Source organism: Terrapene carolina, unplaced genomic scaffold (genome assembly GCF_002925995.2).
Source record: "Terrapene carolina triunguis isolate 2854851 unplaced genomic scaffold, T_m_triunguis-2.0 Scaffold96, whole genome shotgun sequence".
Taxonomy (NCBI): domain Eukaryota; kingdom Metazoa; phylum Chordata; order Testudines; family Emydidae; genus Terrapene; species Terrapene triunguis.
Window position 1 is genome coordinate 2,165,574 of NW_020664447.1, and position 26,622 is coordinate 2,192,195.

The 26,622-nt window shown below is 51.9% G+C and overlaps 1 protein-coding gene across 1 annotated transcript in view; it reads right to left on the minus strand.

Annotated features, from left to right (window-relative positions):
- PDE3B (phosphodiesterase 3B) overlaps positions 1 to 26,622 on the minus strand; it is a 297,944-nt gene that overhangs the window by 87,851 nt on the left and 183,471 nt on the right. The window contains exon 4 of the mRNA XM_024202160.2: positions 15,414 to 15,556. Within this exon, the coding sequence (XP_024057928.2) occupies positions 15,414 to 15,556 (143 nt within the window). The remainder of the gene's footprint in view (positions 1 to 15,413; positions 15,557 to 26,622) is intronic.

Here is a 26,622-nt window from a genome sequence, read left to right on the forward strand (position 1 = left end):
CCGGTGGGTCGGCTGTGGAGCCCCCTGGAGTGGCGCCTTCATGGCGCTGGATATATACTCCAGCCGACCCAGCGCCCCCTCAGTTCCTTCTTGCCAGCTACTCCGACAGTGGGGAAGGGGGGCGGGTTTGGAAGGGATATGAGCAACACATCTCGAAGAACAACAGTTACAACGGTGAGTAACCGTCTTTTCTTCTTCGAGTGCTTGCTCATATCCATTCCAGTTAGGTGACTCCCAAGCCCTACCTAGGTGGCGGGGTCGGAGTGAGACATTGCTGTGTGCAGAACCGCTGACCCGAAAGCAGCATCGTCTCTGGACTGTTGCACCAGCGCATAGTGAGCCGCGAATGTGTGTACCGAAGACCAAACTGCAGCTCTACAAATGTCCTGGATCGGGACTTGAGCCAGGAAGGCAGCCGAGGAGGCCTGGGCCCTCGTGGAGTGAGCGGTGAGGCGCGGAGTCGGGACACCGGCCAGGTCGTAACAAGCACGAATACAGGACGTAATCCAAGAGGACAGGCACTGTGAGGAGATCGGTGAACCTTTCATCCGGTCGGCCACCGCAACGAAGAGTTGTGTCGTCTTCCTAAATGGCTTTGTACGGTCAATATAGAAGGCCAGGGCCCTGCGTACGTCCAAAGAATGCAAACGCTGGTCTTGACGAGTAGCGTGTAGCTTTGGATGGAAGACTGGAAGAAAGATATCCTGGTTCACGTGGAAACGTGAGACCACCTTTGGAAGAAAGGCAGGGTGGGGGCGAAGCTGCACCTTGTCCTTGTGGAACACCGTGTATGGGGGTTCGGACGTAAGCGCTCTGAGTTCAGAAACGCGCCGTGCTGAGGTGATGGCTACGAGGAAGGCTATCTTCCAGGATAAGTACAGGAGTGAACAGGTCGCCAATGGTTCAAACGGAGGCCCTGTGAGCCTAGAGAGAACGAGGTTGAGGTCCCACTTCGGAACCGGCTGGCGTTGCTGTGGGTACAGCCGGTCTAAGCCCTTGAGGAATCTAACGACCATCGGGTTAGAGAAGACCGAGGACGCGAGTTCTCCTGGGTGGAATGCCGAAATAGCGGCGAGGTGAACCTTGATTGAAGATATCGCCAAGTCCTGCTGTCTCAGGGACAGGAGATATTCCAGTATGAGAGGAATAGGCGCCTGCAAGGGGGACGTAGCTCGTTGCTCACACCAACAGGAGAAACGTTTCCACTTGGCTAAGTAAGTGGACCGTGTAGAGGGCTTTCTACTTCCCAGCAGAATCTGCTGGACAGACTGCGAGCATTGTCGCTCTGTCCGATTCAGCCATGGAGCATCCACGCTGTGAGGTGGAGCGATTGCAGGTCGGGGTGACACAGTCGGCCGTGGTCCTGAGAGATGAGATCCGGACTCAAGGGGAGCGTGATCGGTGTTTGAACTGAAAGCTCCAACAGTGTGGTGTACCAGTGCTGCCTCGGCCAAGCTGGAGCGACTAGAATTACCTATGCCTGGTCTCTGCAGATCTTGAGCAGTACCCTGTGGACCAGCGGAAATGGAGGAAAGGCATAGAACAGGTGGTCTTTCCACGTTAGAAGGAAGGCGTCCGACAGAGAGCCTAGAGCTCGCCCGTGTAGGGAGCAGAATGCCTGGCATTTCCTGTTGGCTCGAGATGCGAACAGGTCGACCTGGGGAAATCCCCACCTCTGGAAGACGGAATAGATGATGTCCGGGCGAATTGACCACTCGTGTGTCTGGAAGAACCTGCTGAGACGGTCCGCCAGTGTATTCTGGACTCCAGGAAGGAACGAGGCCGTGAGATGTATCGCGTGGGCGATGCAGAAGTCCCACAGGCGAATGGCTTCTTGGCATAGGAGCGATGAGTGGGCTCCGCCTTGCTTGTTGATGTAAAACATGGCCGTGGTGTTGTCAGTGAGAACCAACACGCAACGGCCCTGTAGGAGATTGAGGAATGCCTGGCAGGCTAGGCGCACCGCCATCAGCTCTCGGACGTTGATGTGCAGGGCTAGTTGGGACGCGGACCACAGGCCCTGGGTATGGTGCTCCCCGAGGTGAGCGCCCCATCCTAGAGATGAAGCGTCCGTAACTAGGTGGAGGGAGGGTTGTGGGGCGTGAAACGGCACTCCTGCACAGACCGCCGTGCGATCCAACCACCAGGTGAGGGAGGTCAAGACCGAGGACGGAACCGTGACCACCATGTTCAGGTTGTCCCGGTGAGGACGGTACACCGATGATACCCAAGTCTGTAGTGGGCGAAGCCGTAGTCTGGCATGCCTGGTTACGTAGGAGCACGAGGCCATGTGACCCAACAGGGCAAGGCATGTCCTTATTGTGGTAATCGGAAATGCCCTGAGTCCTTGAATGACGCTTGTGATGGTATGAAAACGGTTGTCTGGCAGAATGGCTCGGGCCCGTCTGGAGTCTAGGATTGCTCCAATAAATTCTATCCTCTGGGTTGGCACTAGAGTGGACTTCTCTCTGTTGAGTAGAATGCCCAGCTCGTGGAAAGTTTGTGTCACTATGTGAACATGATTTTGAACTTGGTCTCTGGTGCGGCCGCGTACCAGCCAGTCGTCTAAATACGGGAACACCTGTATCCCTTGTCGACGAAGGTATGCCGCGACGACCGCCACACACTTCGTGAACACTCTGGGAGCCGAGGAGAAGCCGAAGGGGAGGACTGCAAATTGGTAGTGCACCATGTTTACTACAAATCGCAGGAAGCGCCTGTGAGGCGAATAGATTGCTATATGGAAATATGCGTCCTTCATGTCGAGGGCGGCGAACCAGTCTCCAGGATCCAGGGAAGGGATAATGGTCCCCAATGATACCATGCGGAACTTCAACTTTACTATGAATTTGTTGAGTCCGCGCAAGTCTAAGATGGGCCGTAGACCCCCTTTTGACTTGGGGATCAGGAAGTAGCGGGAATAAAACCCCCTGCCCCTTAACTCTGGTGGAACCTCCTCTATGGCCCCCATAGAGAGGAGCCCAAAAACCTCCTGTGTAAGGAGTTGCTTGTGAGAAGGGTCCCTGAAGAGGGACGGGGAGGGGGAGTGGGAGGGGGGGGACGAGGAAAACTGGAGAGCGTATCCCCTCTCCACCGTGCGAAGGACCCAACGGTCCGAGGTTATAAGGGACCAAGCACGGTGGAAACGGGAGAGGCGATCCCGAAAGGGGGGAGTTGAATCCTGGGTACTGGTTGTGGTGCCGTCCTCGACCGCACCTTCAAAAGTTCTGCCTAGGGCCTGAAGGTGTTGTAGGCGGCCCTTGGTTTTGAGCCGGTTGAGGGCCAGTTGACCTTCGCCTACCACCTCTACCCCGCCTTCTGGCAAAGTCCTGTCTCGGACGAGGCGGGGGAGGGTAGAACCTCTGAGGCTGGGGCCTGAAGGGTCTGCGCTGAGGCCCTGGGACATGCATCCCCAGGGAGCGCATCATTGTCCGTGAGTCTTTGAGGTTCTGGAGCCGAGAGTCCGTCTTCTCGGAAAACAGTCCCTGGCCCTCAAAGGGTAAATCCTGCAGGGTCTGCTGCAGTTCTGGCGGCAAGCCTGACACCTGGAGCCAAGAGGTTCGCCGCATGGCTATACCCGAGGCCAGAGTTCTAGCGGCGGAGTCTGCAATATCGAGGGAGGCCTGTAAGGAGGTACGTGCCACCCGCTTACCCTCCTCTACTAAGGCCCAGAACTCTTCCCTTGATTCTTGGGGGACCAGTTCTTTAAATTTCCCCATCGAAGTCCAGGAATTGAAATTATAGCGGCTTAAGAGCGCCTGTTGGTTGGCCGCTCTAAGTTGTAACCCTCCCGCCGAATAAACCTTGCGTCCAAACAAATCGAAGCGCTTAGCGTCCTTCAATTTGGGCGCTGCAGCCTGCTGGCCGTGGCGCTCCCGTGCATTCACTGACGACACCACCAGTGAGCACGGTTGGGGATGGGTATAAAGGTACTCGTGGTCCTTGGAGGGAACGAAGTACTTTCTTTCCACCCCTCTGGCTGTGGGTGGAATAGAGACAGGGGTTTGCCAGATCGTAGTGGCATTAGCCTGGATGGTACGAATGAGCGGTAACGCCACTCTGGATGGGGCGTCAGCGGAGAGGATGCTCACCACTGGGTCCTGTACCTCCACGATCTCCTCCGCCTGGAGGTCCATATTGCGCGCCACCCGGCGCAACAGGTCCTGGTGGGCCCGAAGGTCTATAGGGGGCGGGCTCGTGGTGGTTGTGCCCGCCACCGCCTCATCGGGGAAAGATGAGGAGGATGCCTCCGGTGGCAAGGGGTCCAATGGCGGGTCCTGCTCCAGGAGTTCGTGGAGCTGGGCATCGCCCGACCCTGGGTCCAGGGCCGCAGTAGGTGTAGGCACGGGAGCCTCCATTCCCCCTGGGGGAGGGCGGGAGATGGTGGCCTCCTGGGCCCTGGGCTCGGAGCGTGCCGAGCGCGAGGCTGATGGTGGTGGAGCCCCCTGCGCCTCATGATAAGCCCACGGAGTCCAAAAGGACCAGTGCGCAGGTCCCTGCGCAGGGTCCTCGGCTGCCTCCTGCCAATGGCCCAAATCAGCCGTAGCCGCCTGACCCTGAGGAGGGTACGCCGATCTGGAGGCACGCTCGGAGGAGCGAGATGCCGATCTCGAGGGCCAAGGCGGTGCCGAACGCGACTAAACCGGCCCTGGATGGTACAGTGCCGATCGGTGCCGGTCATAAGGTGATCGGTCCCTGCGCGGTGCCGGTGAGCGGTGCCGGGATCGGGATTGGTGCCGGTAGCCCTGTCGGTGCCGAGATCCGGATCTTGAGCGGGACGACGACCGCGACGAGACCCGGTACCGGGAGCGGCCCCTCGAACTCGAGCGGCGCTCATACCGGTGCCGAGAACTACGCCTAGAGTCCGATCGGTGCCGGTGATCGCGACGGTGCCGAGATGTAGAGCGGTGCCACGAAGAGGATCTTGGCCGCGAGTACGACCGGTGCCGAGGTGATAGTCGGCGCCGGGACTGCGAGCGGCGTTGGGACCTGGTCCGAGACCTGGAGCGGTGCCGAGAGTCCACGGCTGGAGACGGTGGGCGCACCAGGGCGGGCTTGCCCCTGGATTGCACTACGCGTGGAGCCAACGGTGCCGGAAGTTGAGACGGTGCCGGCTCCGTGAGGGCAATGAGGTCTCTCGCCGTCGCAAATGTCTCCGGGGTGGAATGGAGACAAGGCTCCACCACCAACCGAGGTGGTGATACAGTCCATACCGGACTCAACGGCCTCGGTGCCGGAGTCGACGGTGTGGCCGCCTGCTTTTGGCGGTCCAAAGGCGGACGCGGCTCTACCCCCGGCACCGGGGGAGCCGGCGTCTTCGGGACAGCAATGTCCTGCGCCTTGCGGGCTTTCTTATGGCCCGGAGATAGGGATCGGCGCCGAGTCCCTTGAGGCGGGTGCGGTGCCGAAGTCGGCCGGTGCCGTGAGGACTTGTCCGCAGTACCGGTTGGAGCCGCCGGGGCGCTGCGCACCGAGGCGCTCGGTGCCGGGCGCGCTGAGGGAGGATCCGGGCTAAGTGCCGCCTCCATTAGGAGCTGCCGAAGCCTAAAGTCCCGCTCCTTTCTAGTTCTAGGCTTGAAGGTCTTGCAGATCTGGCACTTATCTGCTTGATGGGATTCCCCGAGGCACTTCAAGCAGGAGGTGTGCGGGTCGCTCGTCGGCATAGGCTTCGTGCAGGACGTGCACGGCTTAAAGCCAGGAGCCTTGGGCATGAGCCCGGCTATGCGCCGGGGGAAAAAGGGGGGAGAACAACCCCCTTAACCCCCTTTAACTATTTACAACTATAAGAAAGTAAAATGAATAACTATCTAAAGAATTTACAACTATAACAGAACTATCTACAGTAATTAGAAGGATAAGCTAGGGAGAGTGGAGAACAGCTATGCCGCGCTCCACAGTTCCAACGACCGTCAGGGGCGGTAAGAAGGAACTGAGGGGGCGCTGGGTCGGCTGGGGTATATATCCAGCGCCATGAAGGCGCCACTCCAGGGGGCTCCACAGCCGACCCACCGGGTGTTGCTAGGGTAGAAATTTCTCCGATGATCGTGCACGCAGCGCGCGCACACCTAACTGGAATGGATATGAGCAAGCACTCGAAGAAGAACTGTGGGATAGCTACCACACTGCAACACTCCGGAAGTCGACGCTAGCCTCGGTACCGTGAACGCACTCCGCCAAGTTAATGGTCTTAAGTGGGGACACACACAATTGACTGTATAAAATCGATTTCTAAAAAATCGACTTCTATAAATTCGACCTAATTTCGTAGTGTAGGCATACCCTCAGACATCAGTAGTTCAGGAGCCAAATTAGCGATCAACATTACCCAAAAGTGCCACAGTAGTGTGAATTCATTGTTTCATTTACTATAGTACTATATATTCATATTTTAACAGTATGGTTTAATGTGTGTGTATATATATATATATATTATTCTCACATTAAAATGACTTATTATTTTATCAACTACAATTGGTTAACAACATAGTAAAAGCATTCTGGCTTGTTAATAATTAAATCACAGTGTTTTAATATCACGTGCAGATGCATCAAAGAGCCTCTTGTGCCTTGAGAGCCACAGTCTATCATTGAACTAGAACATCTTCCAGGAAAAAGTACCTCTGTATCCGCTTCTGCCTGAGAACAGCCACCAAAAAGACAAGAACTTTTGTGAACACTCGAGGCATGGATGGCACTCTGAAAAGCAGCACTTTGTACTGGAAATGATAGGCCTCATGAGCAAATCACAGAAGCCTCCTGTGCACCTGTTGAACCAACACATGAAAGTAGGCCTCCTTGATTGACATAAGGTAATCCCCGGGAAAATCTCGGTCACTGTCAGCTTCAAGGTCTCCATTTTGAATATGGTCCTTCTAGTGCACTTTTCAGATATTTTAAATCTAACACTGCTCCATCTTCCCCAGATCTCATTTACCAGGAAAAAGACTGAGTAATGGCCGGAGAACATCTCCACCTTGAGAACGCTCTCTCTCTGTCACAATTCACAAAAGACAATCTTTGGCCTTCTGCGTATTTTACCTCTTTTGAGGATTTGAGGATAGTGGAGAAAGGAGAAAGTGACTTTTCAGAATCTTTGAAAATTCTATGAGGTAACCATGTCGAACCACGTTCAGGACCTATTTTTCCAATGTTGAGAGAGGCCAAGTATGTAGGAGGTGGGATAACCTGTTGGAAAAAAGAGGGGGAGGAGAAGCTGGTGTAATGCAAACTGGTAAGCTGCCCTTGACAAGGCAGTCAAACTGACTGCTTGACATTCCTACACTGTCTAGATGAGCTCATTGCAGACAAAAAGTGTGTGTGTGGTGGGGAGGGAAATCAGTCTAGGAGGAGAGAGAAGAGTCAAAAGACGGTCAGGTTGCCTAGGTGTAAAGGGCTGGTAATGGTGGAATGACTGAGGGCAGAATTGCTTCTTTTTAGGGACAGGAGTATAAATCCCCAAAGACTTCAATGTAGCCCTGGAGTTCTTGAGACTGCAGAACTTGTCAGTCTGCTGGAAAAGAGGGTCGATCCCTCAAAGGGGAGATCCTGAATAGTGTGTTGGACGTCCTGTGGAATACCGGACGATTGAAGCCATGAACACCTACACATTGTAGAAAACAGATGCCATGGCCCTGGCTGCAGAGTCTTTCCTATCCAATGCAGCCTGAAGAGAGGTCCCAGCAACTAGTTTACCCTCATCCACTATGGCCTGAAACTCTTGCCTGGGGTCCTTTGGTAACTTGTCCACAAATTTGAGAATATTATTCCAGAGGGAGAAATTGTATCTTCTCAACAAGGCTTGCTGATTCAAGACACAAAATTGTAGTTTGGCAGTCAAATAAGTTTTCTTACCCCCCCCCCCCAAAAAAACAGGTTTTTTTGCCTCTTTACTCTTTGGTAGGAGTGGGCTCCCCTGACGCTCTCTGTTCACTGCCGAGAAAAGGTCCCCAGGAGTTTGTGTTTGTAAAAATACTCATATCCCCGTAAGGGACATAGCCACCTCCAGTCAATCCTTTCGTCTGTTGGCGGCAGAGAAGATGGTGTTTGCCATAAAACCCTTGTGGTCTCATTTATAGGGAGAACTACTTGGGAAGACCCTGTTGAAACCAAAATGTACACTAACCTATGTGAGCTCTCCTGAACTACCTCCATCTGCATGTCCAAGGAGGAAGCCACCCTCTTCAACAGGTCCTGATAGGCCCTGTAATCACCTTGAAGAGGCAAGAACACACCGGACACCACCACTTCGTCAAATGATAAGGAGGAACACAAAGCAGGTTGAGGTTGAGCCTTCCACCCTGGAAACTCCTCTGACGGAAGTGCTGCTAGGGCAGTTTGCTCCTGCTTGGCAGCCAACTTGATACGAAGGGTGACTTAATGAGCCTCCTCATATGAACCATCCCAGTGCTTACTCGGGGATATAAAGGGATGAGGGTGAAGGGAGGATCTGATGGTCGGAGGAAACCCGCACAGGTTCCAATATGGCCATTGGTAGGGCATTGGACTTCAACCTCTTGCAGACCAAGGATCCATGTCCTGTAACCAGTGTGGAACCTCTGCTGGATACCAAGGGCAAAAAGCCCTGGTTGATGGAGAGTGACATTTCCTATCTCGAGATTGAGTCACATATAAGCTAACCACTGATCTGAAGATGAGCCCAAGTCACCCAATAAGGAGGGTGGGGGGGGAGGCGCAGTACCCCTCAGTGCCAGGAAGTGCTGTAGAGGCTCCAGAGACGACAGTACCAAGGGAAGCATAGTTAGTTTGCCTCTTGACTGCACTGGGCAAGGAGGCGCAGAAGGAACCAAAGCTGATCATGGTACCAAAAGTTTACCTCCAGATGTAGGTAAGTCTGATGCAGTCTGAGGGTTTATCAATATGGGACAAGATGTCTCCTATTCTTGAGAAGCCAGTACCAAGAGGCACAAGAGATCATATGCAGCCGCATATGCATCCAGCATTGTTGGTACTGAGAGTTTCTGCTGATGCTGTTGTTGCATTTTAGGATATGTCTACATCAATTAAATCCCACTCCTGGCCTGGGTCAGCTGATTTGGGCTTGCAGGGCTCAGGCTGCAAGACTGTAAAATTTCTTCAAAGAGGTTCAGACTTGGGTTGCTCCAGCCTGAGCCCAAACATCTACACAGCAATTTTTGTCCCCACAGACCCAAATGAGCTGACCTGGCACAGCCACACTGCAGGTCTTCTACTCCAGTAGAGATGTACCTTAAGCAGTCAGTACCACAGAGAGGGTTGATATACCAGCACTGGTTGGTCTCATCATCACAGAAACCGATGCTGGAGTCAATGATCCTGATTCAGATGCACTGGGGAATGCCTCCTCTCAGAGGACACTCTATCCTGCCCCTCAGCTTGTTTTCTAGTTGGCGGTGCTAGAGATCTCGATCTCCTGGAGGATGAGTCCTTCAAAGCACCATGCTGATATTTCTTCCTCAGCACTGGGGAAGAAGAGAGGTACTGAGACTCCACAATCCCAGGTGGGGCATTTCTGACAGAAGCAGAAAGAAGGCTCCAATGGTGGACGGAAGGCAGCCTCCATGAGAAGGTGATGGAGCATCCCCTCCCTATTGTTTTTAGTTTGGGGCTTAAAGTCACTGCAGATCTGGCACCTGGCCTAGACATGACCCTCAGTAAGGCACTTTAAATACTGAGAATGCAGGCCACTCACCGGCATGGATTTTCTGCCGCTGATGCAAGGCTTAAAGTCTGGAGACCAAGGCATTTCCTGGTACCAGGCATCAGCACCCAGAAAAAAGCTGGAACCAACAGTCCACTAAACTACAAAACAACTAAGAAATGAAACTTACTCTAAGCTAACTATGAATGAGTACCAAATTATATATAAGAGAAAATTTCACTGAAAGGGAGAACACTCTCAGAAGCAAGCCAACATGCTCTGACTACTAACCATAGGCAGTAAGAAGGGACTGGGGTGGGTCTGGGATAGCTCCACCCGTTACACCATCACATGGCAACAGAGGCCACTCACTGGCATGAGGTGCATGCCCCTCTCTGATGGAAACAGCTAGGGGGGGAAAAATCTCTCTCTCTGGTGCACTGGAATGCACCTGCAGCGGAATGGAAACGGACACCAATCACTCAAAGAAGAAAAAATGGTTACCTACCTTTCTGTAACTGTTATTCTTTTCACTCATCCATTCCACTGTAGATGTACGAGTATGTTTCGTGCAGAGTTGTTGGAGATGGTTCTCTTAGCAGTACCTGTTGGGGTAGTGCACGCACACTTTGGTGCCTCATGCTACTGTATGCAGGCATAAAAGGCCATACTGCTCCCAATACCCTCCTCAGTTTCTTCATACTAGAAAGACTCCGATAGAGAGGGGAAGGAGGGAGGGTTGTGGAATGGACATGTCCAACATATCTTGAAGAACAACAGTTACAGAAAGGTAGGTAACCATTTTTTCTTCTAGTGATTGCACATGTCCATTCCACAGTGGGCGACTCACAAGCAGTCCAAACTGGTAGTGGGCTCGACGACTTCTGAACAAGGATTGAAGGACTACTCACCCAAATCTGGCATTGACTCTGGATTGATGAGAGATAGTATAATCAGAGGCAAATGTATGGAGCGATGACCAGGTTGCTGCCCTACAAATAACCAGAATGGAAACCGTAGCCAAAATGGCCTCAGAAGCCACCTGCAATCTGGCTGAGTGCGCAATAACTTTATTGGGAAATGCAAAATTGTCTAATAGGTAGCATAAACTAATACAACTGGGAATCCAGGCAGAGAGCTTCTGGGTGGAGACCAGCTGGCCTTTTACTCTGTCTGAAATCACGATGAAGAATTGAGAGGAAGAACTGAATCGTCTAGTCCACTCCAGGTAAAAAACTAAAGCACTGCTATCATCTGAAGTATGGTGCTTTTCCTCCCCTTTGCTCAACTGGGGCTTTGGAAAGAATGTTGGTAAATAAATTACTTGATTCATGTGAAATTTGAAAACCAATTTAGATAGGAATTTAGGGTGAGGCACCTTTAGATCTAAAAACAAAAAAATCACATTGTATGGAGCTTCTGCAGTGACAGGAAAGCCCTTGCCTTTATAGCATCCAGGACTGCTCCAATGAATTCTATTTTTGAACAGTGGAGAGGATGGCTTTCACTTTATTGATTAGCAGCCAGAGTGTGTTAAAAGTGCATCAAATAGTGGTTACATGGGAGAGTACATGAGACCTGCTCTGGACTTTTACTAGCTAGTTGTCCAGGTAAGGAAATACATGAACTCCTGACTTTCTCAGGAATGCTGCTATTACAGCTGTACGTTTTGTGAAACTATGAGGGGCTGCTGACAGCCCGAAAGGTAGCACTGTGAATTGGTAGTGGAATCCATTGACCATAAACCTGAGAAATTTTCAGTGGTGAATTGCCACATGAAAATAAGCATTTAAGTCAAGAGCATCATATACTCCTGGGGGAATTCTGTGCCACTGCACATGCAGAGAATTTATGTCCCCCACAGATTTCTTTGCTTCCCTGCAGAAAAACGACTTTCTGACAGGGAAACAAAGGGAAGTCACAAGAGCGGATATGCAACCCTCCCCAGCAGTACGTTTTGGATGCTCAGGGCAACTGGCAGAGAGAGAAATCACTGTGGGACAAGAGGTAGGACTGGGGAAGACCTGGCTGGTGACTCATACGCTGCGCTGGGCTCAGCTGCTAGTCTGGTCTGGGGAAGACGGGACTTCCTCTTCCCCTGCACGGCATCCGGGGCTGGGTGAGACCCACCCCAAGATTTCTCCCTGGCTACAGGAACTCTGCAAACTCCTTTTCCCCCACCCCACCCCCCGCTTTCTACACCCATTGCTCCTCAGCTGCAGGGGGAGGATCCCTGTACAGGGAAATGTTCGCCCATCCATCCACCCACCCAACCCCTGTGCATCCAGATCCCCTCATACCCAGACCCTCCCACTAAGCCTCACCCACCCACACTCAGAATCCCCCTGATGAGCCCCACTCCCCCTGCACCCGGATCCCCACCTCACCAAGCCCCAACCAGTTGCACCTGGATCCCCACCCCACTGAGTCCCACTCCCCCAACTTCTGGACCCACCACTGAGCCCCCCACATCCAGACCCCCGTGCAGAGCTCTAACCCCCCCACATCCAGACCCCCCCCCGCTGAGACCCAATCACCTTCACCCCCTGCAGAGTCCCATTACCATTGCACCCAAAAAAAACCAACAAGCCCCTATGCATCCAGATCCCCTACTGAGCTGCCCATACCCAGACTGCCCCACAGAGAACCCTCTCAATTCACACCTGGATCCCCCCACACTAAGTCCCTCCACATTTGTATCCTGTCTTGCTGAGCCTGCCTGCCCACACCTGGTGCACCTGGCATGGAGGGGCAGGGCCCTGGGGTGTTTCTGGGATAGGCCTGGTCCTTGCACTGTGTCAGGGTTAGGTGCAGCCTCACCGCTGAATCTGTGTCTTGTGGAGCGGGAGCTGCACAGTGATCTCCCATCTCTGTGCAGCCAGTGGCCTGTGTTCCCCAATGCCATGCTGGAACCTCCACATTTATTTGACAAAATTTGCAGAATTTTGAAGGATTTTAAAATATTGTGTGCAGAGTTTTTAATTTTTTGGCACAGAATGCCCTCAGGAGTAATCATACCAGTCCCTTGGATCTAAGGAAGGGATAATAGATGCTAGAGTGACCATCTGGAATTTCATTTTCTTCAAGTACTTGTTTAACAGCCTTACATCTATAAAATAGGCCTGATACTCCCTTTTCTTTTGGGATTATGAAGTAATGTGAATAAAATCTTCCCTTTGAAGAACATGGGAACATCCTGTATGGTCCCCATAAGGAGGAGAGACTGGACCTCCTGAAGTAGCATGCTCTTGTGAGAGCAGACCCTCAAGAGGAACGGGGAATAGTGGTGGGAAGGATGGGGTCAGAAATAAATTGTAGGGTGTATCCCAGTTCCACCATGCTTAAGACCCACTGATTTGGGGTGATGCAGGTCCACGCACTTAGGAAGTGGTATAGATGGTTGGCAAAAATAGGGGTCTGGAAAGATGGCACTGTGTGGAGTGGTATACTGCTCTCATCCAACAGGTCAAAATGATTGCTTAAATGATCAAGGATCCCTAGAAGAGCTGGCAGCTGCAGAGGAGGGTGGAGACAGAGGATGCCTTTTGTAATCCCTACTCCTCCTTTTGGACAGGTCCTTGGAATGTGGCAAGAAGGGCTGAAATCACTGGGAATGCAGTGGGTGGAACTGTTTTCTTTTTGTTGCGGGTGTATAGATCCCCGAGACTTAAGGGTCACCTTTGAATCCTTACAGCTGTGGAGTCTGTCAGCACTTTTCCTGGAAAATAGCAAGGTGCCCTCAAATGGGAGGCCCTGAATTGTTTGTTGAACCTCTGGGGGGAGGCCTGATGCCTGTAGCCAAGATGAATGCTGCATTGTGATGGCAAAGGCCATAGCTCAATCCACAGAGTCTACCACATCCAGGCTTGCCTGCAATGCCATTCTGGCAACTAGTTTGCCTTCCTCCATAAAAGCAGGGAACTCCTGCTTTGCATCATCAGGAAGTTTGTCTTTGAACTTCAGGATATTATCCCACAGGTTGAAATTGTAATGACCCAGCAGAGGTTGCTAGTTCACAATTCTGAGCTGTACCTTGTGGAATAAAGTTTCCTGCTAAACAGATCTCGTTTTTCCTCCTTCCTTTCCCTTTGGAGCAGAAGCCTGGTGTCCTTGCCTCTCCTTTTGTTGGTAACTGCAACTACCAGAGAGCCTGGAGGAGGGTTGTTGTTAAAGTGTTTGAATCCCTGTGAAGGGACATAATCTCTCTTCTCCACCCCTTCAGCAATGGGGGGGCAGAGAAGAAGGGGTCTGCTATAACATCTTGACAGGCTCCAGGATAGCCTCATTAATACAGAGAGCTACCCTAGATGGTCCTACCAAGGCTAAAATGTCTACAAGCCTGTGTGATCTTTCTTGTACCTATTCTGGCTGGATATCTAGAGCTACAGCCATGTTCCTCAACAAGACTTGATGAGTGCTAAAATTATCAGGAGGGAGAGAGATAGATTAGGCCATTGCTGCCTCATCAGGTGACTAAGAAAAAGAGGCTAAAGGTGGGTGAGGACATCCCTCCTCCAATTCTTCTATAGGGGATTCCTGGGCACGCAGCTCCGCCTACACAGTACTGATCCCAGTACAGGGAGAAGGAAGATGGTGACCTTCCTTCAGATGTTCCCAGTACTTTGTTGATGTAGAAGTGTGAGAAGGGAGCAGAGAGGTTCTGGAATATGGTGGGAAGCCCCAATGGGTCCAGTAGGGCGATTGGTATGAAGGTGAGACCCAGCTCTGTGTAGGCCACTGGCTCTTAGAATGCTGAAGCTGGTACCAGGTAACTGCACTCGGGCTACAAAGGAGCCAACTTCTGAGTCCGATGAAGAGCCTGTTTCCTCTGACCACAGGGGAGCTGAACCCCCCTCTCCTTCAAACCTCTCTCGCTGGTGATGGAGTTGCTACTACTGCCCCCCATGTAACTATTAACCCAGTGGTTAGAGCTACCACCCAAGATGAAGGAGAGCTGGGTTCAGTCCCTTGGTCTGCCTGATGTGGAAGAGGTCTCCCATCTCCCAATCTTTTCTGTTGAAGCTGTTCCACTTTTTTATAAATATTGGGATAGGCGGACTAGAACCTAGGTCTTCTACTTCACAGATAAGTGCCCTAGCCACTGGGCTACAAAGTCACTCACTCTGTTACTGGCCCAATGAATATTTATTTTTCTAATTACTAGGCTAAAGGTTGATTTTCTTCTCTGTTTTTCTTGAAAAAGGGCTGACCTGGCTTAGACACCTAACTCCATGAGAGGTTCATGATTGTGAATCCTGTATAGGAGAAGCTCCTCCCTCCAACTCAGACTCAGGCACCTAAATCCCCTGGAGCAACATGGCTTTGGCCACACCCATCTCCTCAGCATTACCTACTGACTAATTTAGGTGTTGCAGTGCCTAAGTTCCCCTTGTGAGCCCTATCTTAGGTAACTATTTAGAAACTGTGTAGTGATAAAACAAACTAGTTTATGTTAGATAAATTATTCTTCATTTTCTACAAAAACTGCTATGTCATAATACCGGCTATGACTGGGCGCTTCACTCCACACCAGAATAATTTGATGTCTGGGTCTTATGGATAAATGAATCTATATGAGAACAAAATATTATTAACTTGAAATATATTAATATATTGTAGTTTATGCTGGAGCACCTCTAGCAAAATTTCCAGAATTCGTTCAATTATGACATTGTACATAAACTCCTTTATCTAGTCCAATTCGAACATTAGATATATAAATGTAGGTTATTTTACAGTGGTAAAATAAATGTAAATGTACCGATTGGATGTTTACCTTGAAGTATTGTATTCTTGATGAGGTCTCTTGCCATTATTGCGTTCCCACCTAGAAGATGACTGTTCAATAGGTGGCAGGCCAGAAGCTCCTGAACTTCGTCTCAACTGTGGTGTTGGTAAACTATTCCTGCTATTTAATCCCTGTTGAATAATTTAACAACAGTTAAAATTTCTCTTATTGAAAGCAGACAGTTTTATGATTTATTATTTCTGTAGGTAGTGTATGAAATTATTTTTATAGCTAATCATGTTCAAAGAAGTAGGAAGTATGGTATCCTGTGTTAGAAACATACTGATCTCAAAAATTTGAAAAAGGCTTATTTAGGAATAGTCTATTCGAGAGAAAGATATCTATTTTATTTCTCATCTTCTCCTCATCCCATAATAAAAATAAAATCTAAGCTATTTGTCCTTGGGAATTCATCTGTTCCAGCGATTATTCCTCACATGAAGTCAAGTAATTTAGAGCTGAAAAAGATCTATTATCTAGACTATCTTTTTGCAAATATAGGATTGCTCCTTACAGTACATTTTCTAATATTCTTCCTAGGTAAAGCACCTATGTGACTTCTGAACCTAAGTCCCATTTTCAAAAGTAACACAGGCTTCTAAGGATCTGTCTACACTGCAATGTAAACCCAGAGTTAGTGGGACTCAAGTCAGCTGACCCTGGGTTACAGAACCCAGAGCTTGAGTCTCCACTGATTGTTAACCATATGTTAAGAATTTTCTAACCTGAGTTAGGACCTGGGTCTCTGGCATCCACACTGCAGCATACAGACCTGAGTCAAACCAGCCATATCCCAGACTCTTTAGCGCACTTCCAAAATGTGTCCACTCTAGCCCTTTGACCATGATGCACTGTGGGAAAACTTTACTTTCCATGCTGCATATTAGAAGAAATTGGAACAGCCCACCAACCCATCTTGCTGAGTAGTCATTTTGGTCTGTACACTCCCAGCTACTGGAACCAGCAACATGGAGCAAACGCCTTTTCAATAACTTCTCTTGCTTGCATTGTCATTCCTGTGTCAGGAAACGGGCAGAGCTTCTGTAAGACGCTGGTGCACATTTCAGCAGTGTTTTCTGACCCACCAAAATCACCTCACAGAGCTTATGATGGAGCAGGAGGAAGAGGACGCTACCATTGCAGACTTAAATTGACTGATGCTGCTCATGGCACTGTGTATAGCCACTGATGCTCCCAATGTAGGTGCTTCTGATGCAGGGCCACAAGCACAGAATGGTGGGATCACATTGTCATGCAGACCTGGGATGACCAGCAGTGAGTCCAGAACTTTCGCATGAAGAAAGCTACATTTCTGGAGCTTTGTGAGCAGCTTGCCCCAACCCTCCAGCATCAAGACACATGCATGAGGGAACCCTTGCCAGTCAATATGCGGGTTACTATAGCCATCTGGAAGCTGGCTACCCCAGATTGCTATAGGTCCATTATCAACCAGTTTGGTGTTGGGAAGTCGACTGTGGTAAAGTGGTGGCGGAGGCTTCTGAGACAATCAGGCATGTGGGTTTATCCCACGGTGGAGGGCATAAAAGATATTCCTGAAGTAACTGCTGGCTTTGAGAGAAAGGGATTTCCAAACTGTGTCGGGGACACTGATGGGACTCGTGACCATAGTTTCCCCTCCTCAAGAAGCTCATGAGTACATCAATCAGAAAAGATTATTATGCAGGACCTCATGGACCTCAGAGTTTGATTTATGAATGTCAATGCAGGCTGCACTGGGAAAGTTCATGATGCCAGAGTTTTTTGGTTGATCAGGAGTCTACATTCACAGACAGGTTAGAACATTTCCCACCAAATAATGTCATAATATATAGTTACTGTCCCCACTGTTATACGGGGGGACCCTGCATACCCCTTTTTGCCTTGGCTTATGAAATCATACCTGATGTAAGAGGCGCTGGCAAAAGATGGTTTAATTACCCGCTCCAAAAGTGTTGAATGTGCTTTTGACAGATTGAAATCCTGTTGGAGATGTCTAGAGACACATTTGGATGCCAGTGAAATCAAGGCTGTCTGTGTTAGTGTGGCTTGCTGTGCTCTTCACAATCTTTATGATATTGGAAGTGAGCCAATTCCCTCTGAATGGATCCATGACAGAGGACAGTTACCTGTTCCATAACTGGCATTCTTTGAGATGTGTTGCTCCTGTCTATTCCACAGTAGGCGTGCGTGCTCGCCACGTGCACCGGTGCCCGAAGTTTTTCCCTTAGCAGCATCCGTAGTGGGGGAGCACTGCTGCGACCCCTGGAGTGGCGCCGACATATCGCGCCATAAAGGGGGCTGCGTGCTCCCCCCACCCTCAGTTCCTTCTTGCCAGGCAACTCCGACAGAGGGGAAGGAGGGTGGGATGTGGAATAGACAGGAGCAACACATCTCGAAGAACGCCAGTTACGGAACAGGTAACTGTCCTTTCTTCTTTGAGTGATTGCTCCTGTGTATTCCACAGTAGGTGACTCCAAGCTATACCTAATGGAGGTGGGTAGGAGTTCTAAATGGTAAGTGTTAAGGGTTACCCGGGCAGAGCACCCCCCTACCAAACCCGGCGTCATCCCTTGCTTGGGAGACGATCGCATAGTGCGATGAAAAAGTGTGGACAGAGGACCACGTAGCAGCCCTGCAGATGTCCTGAATAGGGACATGAGCCACATAGGCCACTGACGAGGCCTGGGCTCTCGTCGAGTGCGCCTTGACAATAGAAGGTGGGGGAACCCCAGCCAGTTCATAACACATGCGTATGCACGAGGTGATCCAGCGGGAGATCCGCTGGGTGGAGACCGGTTGCCCTCTCATGCGCTCGGCCGTTGCAATGAAAAGCTGAGGGGATTTCCGGAATGGCCTCGTTCGGTCTAAGTAAAAGGCCAGCGCCCTACGCACATCTAGCATGTGTAGGCATCGTTCCTCATTGGAGGAATGGGGCTTAGGACACAGGACTGGCAGAAAAATGTCCTAGTCCATATGAAACGCCGAGACCACCTTCGGCAGGAAGGCTGGGTGTGGGCAAAGCTGGACCTTCCCCTTATGGAAAACAGTGTACGGGGGTTCAGAGGTCAGAGCCCTAAGTTCCAACACCCTGCGGGCTGAGGTGATAGCCACCAAAAATGCCACTTTCTCAGATAAGTGGGACCAGGAGCACATGGCCAGAGGCTCAAAGGATGGCCCTGTGAGGTGTGACAATACCAGGTTCAGGTCCCACGGTGGGACCGGGGGTCTAGCATAAGGGAACGCTCTGTCCAAACCCTTTAAAAACCTGGAAGTCATATGGTGGGAGAACACGACTGTCCCGCCACCAGAGGGTGGAAGGCCGAGATGGCCGCCAGGTGCACCCTGATCGAGGAGGGGGCTAACCCTTGGGTCCTAAGGGACAGGAGGTAGTCCAGGACCAGCTGGAGCGGAGCAGACGCGGGGGAGGAACCTCTCTCCCTCGTCCATATAGAAAACCAATACCACTTAGCCAGGTAGGATCTCCATGTGGACGGCTTCCTGCTCTCAAGCAGGACCCGTCTAACAGCCTCGGTACACCTCTCCTCCTCCGCATCTAGCCACGGAGCAGCCACGCTGTCAGGTGGAGCGGGGCCAGGTTGGGATGGAGGAGACGACCTCCCTCCTGCGAGAGGAGGTCCGGGCGGAGTGGCAGCCTGGGGGGGGGGGGGCACCAATAGTTGTAGTAGGGTCCCGTACCACTGCTGACGGGCCCAATCCAGGGCTATCAGGATAATCCTTTCCCCGTCTGATTTTACCTTCTGTAGGACCCTGTCTATGAGGGGAAAAGGCAGGAAGGCGTACATCAGGGGCCCCGACCAATTGAGCAGGAACACGTCCGTCATGGCCCCGTTGCCCTCTCCCACCCTGGAGCAGAACCTGGGACACATGCGATTTTGGGCAGTGGCGAACAGGTCTACCTGGGGAGCCCCCCACTGTAGGAAGATCCACTCCGCTACCTCCCTGTGTAGGGACCACTCATGCTGTTGCGAGAACACCCTGCTCAGGCGATCCGCGAGCATGTTGCTCTCGCCAGGTAGGTGGAACGCTCAGAGGAGGAGGTCGTGGGCTATACAGAACTCCCACAGGAGCTGGGTTTCCTGGCATAAGGCCTTGGAGCGTGTGCCCCCTTGCCTGTTGATGTAATACATAGCAGTGGTATTGTCCATGAGGACTCTGACCACTTGCCCCTGTAAGTGCTGGCGGAAAGCCACGCACGCCAGGCGCACTGCCCTGAGTTCCCTGACATTTATGTGCAGGGTCAGTTCCTCGGGTGACCACATACCCTGGGTCCTGAAGTCCCCCACATGGGCTCCCCAGCCCAGGTCCGAGGCATCCAACACTAGATCTAGCGACAGAGAGGGCTCTCAAAAGGGGATACCCCGGAGCATGTTGCTCGGGAGGGACCACCATTGTAGGTCTGGCACCACCGTTGGCGGCACCGTGATGACCTTGTCCAGGCCGTCCCTGGCCTGGGAGTACCGGGAGGCCAACCAGAGTTGGAGGGGCGGCATCCGGAGCCTGGCATATCGCACCACCGAGGTGCATGCGGCCATGTGGCCGAGGATTTGAAGGCACACCCGAGCCATGGTCACCGGGAAGGCCGTGACCGAGGCGATGAGGCCTTTAAGCGCCTAGAACCTGTCCCTTGGAAGGGAGGCCATGGCCGCCCGGGAATCTAACAGCGCTCCTATGAATTCTATGTGCTGGACCGGTACTAACGTGGATTTTTCCTCGTTTACCACTAGGCCTAGAGCTGAGCAGGTGCGTAGCAGGAAGGTTATCTGCTGCTGCACCTGGAACTGGGACTTGCCCTTGAGCAGCGAGTAGTCCAGGTAGGGAAAGATCTGCAGCCCTCACCTCCTGAGGTGGGCCGCTACTACTGCCATACACTTCGTGAAGACCCTGGGGGCCGTTGAGAGGCCAAAGGGGAGGACCGTAAACTGGTAGTGGTCCTGACCCACCAGGAAACGGAGGAAGCGCCTGTGACCCTCGAAAATGTGGATGTGAAAGTACGCATCCTGGAGGTCTAGCGCTGCAAACCAATCCCCCGGGTCTAGGGAGGGAATAATAGAGGCTAGGGACACCATGCAGAATTTGCAGCGAACCAAGAACTGGTTGAGCTTCCACAGGTCGAGGATGGGCCGAAGCCCGCCCTTCGCCTTCGGGATGAGGAAATACCTAGAATAGAATCCCTTGCCCCGGAATTGCCAAGGTATCCTCTCCACGGCTCCCAGGGAGAGGAGGCGCTGTACCTCCTGATCTAGAAGGAGCGCATATTCTGGGTCCTCCCTGGCCGGAGGGCAACTGGGAGGGGGCGAAAGAACCTGCAACCTGTACCCCAAGGATATAGTGTTGCGGACCCAGCGGTCTGTAGTAATACGGAACCATTGCAGACTGAAGGCAGGTAAACGATTGGCAAACCTGAACTTTATTAACTGGGGGGGATTAACCTGGCAACCGGCCCGGCGACCCCCCGCAAACAGTCAAAAACGCCGCTTCCCCGGCCTCCTGGTCTTAGAGGGCCCCAGACGAGGGGCCGAACGGGATTGGCATTGTGACTGGCACCTCTGCTCCCGCTGCTTCTTAGGCAGGGGCTCATATCTGCCCCGAGCCTGTGGAGCAGAGGCGTGAGGCCTGGGCTTGTCCTTGGCCAGTGGGACGTACAGGCCCAGCGTCTGCAGAGTGGTACGGGAGTCCTTCATCCCGTGCAGACGGGTGTCTGTTTGATCAGCAAACAGGGCCCGACCGTTGAATGGAAGGTCCTGCATGATTGACTGGGACTCAGCCGATAGTCCAGAGAGCAAAAGCCAGGACGCCCTTCTCATGGAGACCGCCGCGGCCATCGAACGAGCGGCCGTGTCCGCCGCATCTGAGGCCGCCTGGAGCACTGCTTTAGCCGCCGCCATACCTTCATCAACCAGAGCCCGGAACTCCTTCCTGTCTTTCTCGTGGAGGGAGGACTCAAACTTGGGAAGGGATCCCCAAAGGTTAAAATCATATCTGCTCAAGAGTGCCTGGTGGTTGGCCACTCTGAGCTGAAAACTCGCAGATGAATAAACCTTTCTCCCAAAGGAATCCAGCCTGCGAGCATCTTTGTCCTTAGGGGTGGGAGCGGGTTGGCCGTGTCTCTCCCGGTGGTTAACGGACTCCACCACTAGAGAGTTTGGAGCTGGGTGAGAGTAGAGATACTCGTTCCCCTTTGTGGGCACAAAGTACTTCCGCTTGGACTTTTTGGAAATAGGACCGAGGGATGCAGGGGTCTGCCAGAGGCCAGTAGTGATATTGGCCACCCCTTGATAGAGCAGGAGGGCCACGCGCCCCGGAGGTAAGGACATTGAATAACGTGTCCGATGGTTCCTCCATCTCCTCAGCCTGGAGCTGAAGGTTTGATGCTACTCTCCTGAGAAGCTCCTGGTGGGCCTTGAAATCCTCCTGAGAGCCCGGAGGAAGGGCAGCCACAGAGTCATCCGGTGCTGAGGAGGTCGGTGCTGCGGTGTCGTCGGCACCCGGCGGTACCAGTAGCTCGACGTCCTGACCCTGGGACCGAGTCGGTGCTGGAGGGTCAGTGCCCACTGCCTCATCACGGTGCCGAGGCGGTGACATCGGCTGGGCTTGGGACGCTCCCGCCACGGAGCGTGGTCCCAGCGGTGCTGGTGCCTGGGGCCACGGTGCCCACTGGCACCACTGTCCCTGCCAGGGAACGGCCTGGCCCTGGGGTGTGAGGGGGCCCGGAAGGGCCGGCTGGTCCTGCGGTACCGAGCGGCTCGAGGAGGGGCGGCTGCATGCCGCGGCGGAAGTCCGGGACGAATGCACGGTGCCGTACGAACGGCTGGAGCGGTCCTGAACATGGAGGAGGACAGGTAGGAGTCGGGAGTACTGTCCTTGTATTCCCTCTGGCGCCCAAGACTACGACGCCTCGGTGCCTGGGACTCCCATGACGAACTCCGAGCATGGCGCCTTCCACGGCGGGTGCCGGAGTATGAACGTCGGTGTCGACGACGACAAGACCTGTCCCTGTGGGTAAGGCTCGAAGAGGAGCGGCGGCGTCTTTTAATGCCACCCCTACAATCTCCCGGGGAGGAGGAGGTAAGCTCGCTCACAGACGACCCTGCTCGCGGTGTGGAGGTGCGCCTCGGTCCGTGGCTCAGCCCTTCGACTCGAGACGCCTCGGAGACGTCCGGAGAAGGTTGATGGGCACTCAGCGGTGGCTTCCCATGGGATCGGGGGCCCGACTGAGGCGGTGCTCCCGGCACCGGAAGTGTCATGATGTCGCACGCGGCCTGAGCTGCCTCCGGCGTCGAAGGCATTCTCACCTCTGGCGAGGCGCGCGTGGACGGCACTGGACTACTCCGCTCCACCCGAGTCGGAGGTCTCGGTCCCGATGGGGATCGTGGGTTGCCCAACGCGGGTCTGGCCTCACCCCATTCTTTCTCCCGGCGCCGCTGAGACTTCCCTGGCTTCTTAGCTGGGGAGCAGTGCTGGGACGTAGAGGGTGCTTCGCTGCGCACCGAGGACGCGGTGCCGGGTGCCGACGACACGGAGCCCGGCGCGGTGTCAACTCGACGCGCAGGTGCCAGGGCCAATGCCGACTCCATTAAAAGAGCCCGGAGTCGGATCTCACGCTCCTTTTTCGTTTGCGGCTTGAAGGAGCGGCAGATCTTGCACTTCTCACTAACAAGAGTCTCACCCAGACGGCGAAGACACTGATTGTGGGGATCGCTTCTGGGCATAGAGTTGCGACAACAGTCGCACGACTTGAAGCCTGGGCCATGGGGCATGCCCTGAGCCAGGCACCAACAAAAGAAGTTCAGCAAAAAAGTTCAGTGAGACTGGACACCACTAAGACTATAAATGCTGCAGCCAAGGCTGGAGCACAAAGTTCCGACTACCTTCACTGGCGGCAAGAAGGAACTGAGGGTGGGGGAAGCACACAGCCCCCTTTATGGTGCGATATGTCGGCGCCACTCCAGGGGTCGCAGCGGTGCTCCCCCACTACGGATGCTGCTAAGGGAAAAACTTCCGGCACTGGTGCACGTGGCGAGCATGCACACCTACTGTGGAATACACAGGAGCAATCACTCGAAGAAGAACGAAGGGCTGCTGAATGAGTTCACTAAGCCAGAAAGTTCACCTGCCAAAGCTGGAGCTGGATGTACCCGGGCAACAAAAATCAGGGATGCTTTGTGCTCCCACATTATGGTCCCAGTGGAAGAGGGAATAGTATCTTTATGAATTTGCTTGTGGGGATGGGGTTCAGTGCTTGGGGAAGGGTGGGGCTTGATTGCCAGGCACTGCACTTATGAATGCCATGACCACTTATGAAATGGTGTGTAGGGGATGATTCACAGTATGGATTCATATAAGGAAGTGACTGAAGTGTGGACTGATGTATCTAACTTTATAGAGGAATACCGTTTGCTTACTAATTCCTAATAGTCCCTGATCATGTGTTTATCTTAATTATTTTAAATACACATTGTATGATGTGATACAGTGATGATAATAAATGTTCTTGACATAAAAAGCTTTATTTATAAACGTACAACATTCACCTATTGCCAGGCAGGCCAGTTGCCATTACCACACCAAAACACCAGTAACAACAGAACCTTTCAACAACAGCAACAACAAAAAAGTGCAAGAACACGTGCGAACAGTAAAACCATGAACAAGACAGAAACCCCCTACCACTGCATGTCTTCAGCCCTCTATTCTCCTTTCTCTTCTTATCCCATTTACTCCATGCTTGGCGCCAGGAGAAGGGGCTACAGGCATCCCAAGGGGAGAGGGTCAAGAAAGAAGACTCTATGGCGCAAAGTTGCCCTGCCCAGCCACTCATGGGGCCCAATTGCATGGGCCACTGGCTACGGAGTTTTACAAGTTGTTTCTGGACTGCATCCCAAGGTACTGCACAGGGATGCAGGCCACGGTGTGGATGATGTGACTCAGACCAAGGTGTGGATGATGCGGCAGGAGCCAATATTCTTGCAGCCATTCTTGATATCAGCTGCTCAAAGAGTTTTCTCTGCTGAACTCTGTCCTTCTCCCTTAGCCTGCTCCAATGCTGAAACCCTATCCTCAAGGTGTGCAGCCAGCTTCAGCCTTTCCTTTTGCCTCTCAGCATGCCTTTTCTCTAGCTGTAAGTCTCTCTCTTTTTGGTATTGGACCTGCTTGTTGGTCCTGTCCAGAAGTTCAACCACAAGTTCACCACAGAAACTCTTCCTCTTGGAACAGTCTGTAAAGGTACATCGGGACAGGCTTGTACTACACTGTGGGTGAGCTGTGCAGGTACTGCAGCCAACAGAGGTTGAGAGGCCTGGAACAGAACAAGACACAGAGGGATATTGTTTCAAATAGCTCAGTGCAGGAGCTCAGAAAAAAAACTTTGTGGAATTTCAAGGACATAAAATGTTACTTTTCCAAATTAAACGTCAATATATTGTGAGAGGGATGCTTCTGTCCACAGAAGCTCCCTGGACAAAGCCTGGATAATCACAATGAAAAGTTAAAAATTCAAAGGTTTTTTTGTTTTGTTTTTTAAATTGAAGAACTACTTGGGTTAGGGGAGGGAGGGCTGTCAGTGGCCTTGTGACAAAAGCTTTTTCTGCCATTTCAGGCCTTCCACATTTTTGAGGATGTACAGTTCTTGTGGTTGCTGACCGGCAAAGGGAGATGTTATTCCGACCTGCTGGTGGGAAAACTGAAGTATTCAAACATATAGTGACTGACCAGCACATCTATGAGTGGACTGGCCTGGTCAGCTACCAAGGTGGCTCTGGAAAATACACCCTTTCCTGAAATGTCACTACCTATCTGGAGTTTGTGCTTCAGGAAAAGTTTGCATCTATCAACACCTGCGATTGGGTCGGAATTCTTAAGGGATTTAAAAGAATGCTGCATTAGCTTCCACATGGCTTGGCTGATTATGACTGCATGCAAAAACATTTAATTCCATGGCTACTCCCCTTTAAACCCTCTCCCCCCAGCACATTTCTGGATGCACTTTCAAACCCCAGGCAAATCTGGGACAAATACTTTTGTCACGTACAGACTGCATGGACTACCTTTACCTGAAATGGACTAGATTTGCAAACGGAACACATTTCCACCTCCTCCCCACCACAGCTTACCATTTCCACATGGCTCATTACATCACTGAGTAGCTACAGAACACCATATTTACAGGTATGGCAGTGTAAAGTAGTTATTTTTAAGAAACGGGAATGCCCTAGCAAAAATCGGTGCCTTTTCAGTAAAAAAATCACTTTTAAGGATTTTTATTGTTTGCATTTCCTGGTCGTCATTTTGAGCTCTATGTGGTGGGGAGTAGGGAGAGTCATGCCACTGGGATACATTCTGCCATTAGGGGGTAAATGCTGCTAGCTGGGACTTCTAATAAATTTTGCATTGGTTCATAGAATGGAAATCCCTCCCATTCCCATATTAATAAACATCATAATGGAGCCACAAACTTACCAGGCTCCAGGGCGGTTTCTGTCCCATCTGTGTCTCCTGCAGGCTCCGCAGTGGCCTGTTTCTCAAGAGGGCATCAAACAGCTCCTCTGAGTACAACTCCAGGATGTGCTGCAGAGACTCCTGTGGGACTGGTTTCAGTAAGAGTCATTTCACTGGCATCACTCTGCACCTGCTGCTGGCTCCCATCACTCCCCATGCTGTATTTTGGGGCCAGCGGGGTGCCATCTTGGCTGACCAGGTCATCATGCATCATTGATGGCTCTGCGCTTGGCATCCTGTCAAACTCCTCACAAAATGTGCACTATGTAGGTGAGTTGCCTGAGGTGAAGCTCTGGTCCCTGGTTTTCCTGCACTCACTCTTGAGATGCTTCATCTGCTCCCTAAACTTGTCACCAGTCCGGTATATTTGCAATGCTGACAGTTTCTTCCCTATTTGCTGGTATGAACGATCGTTCCTGATACTCTTACTAAAATCCATTGTTTTGCTTGCCTCGCACCAGAGATTTACCAAAATCTGGATGTGCTCGCATGACGATGAAGCTGTGCACTTTGCAGAAAGCTTATTCTGTTCAGTCTCCATTGAACACACTGAAGGTTCATTTGCAGCTCAGCGGTCAGAAGGCAATGCAAGGGTTAATGCTGACTCACTGAACTGCTGCATTACAGCAATAGGGATTGCTTCTGCTTTCACTGGAGTCAACTGGAGATTCTTGGGATAGAG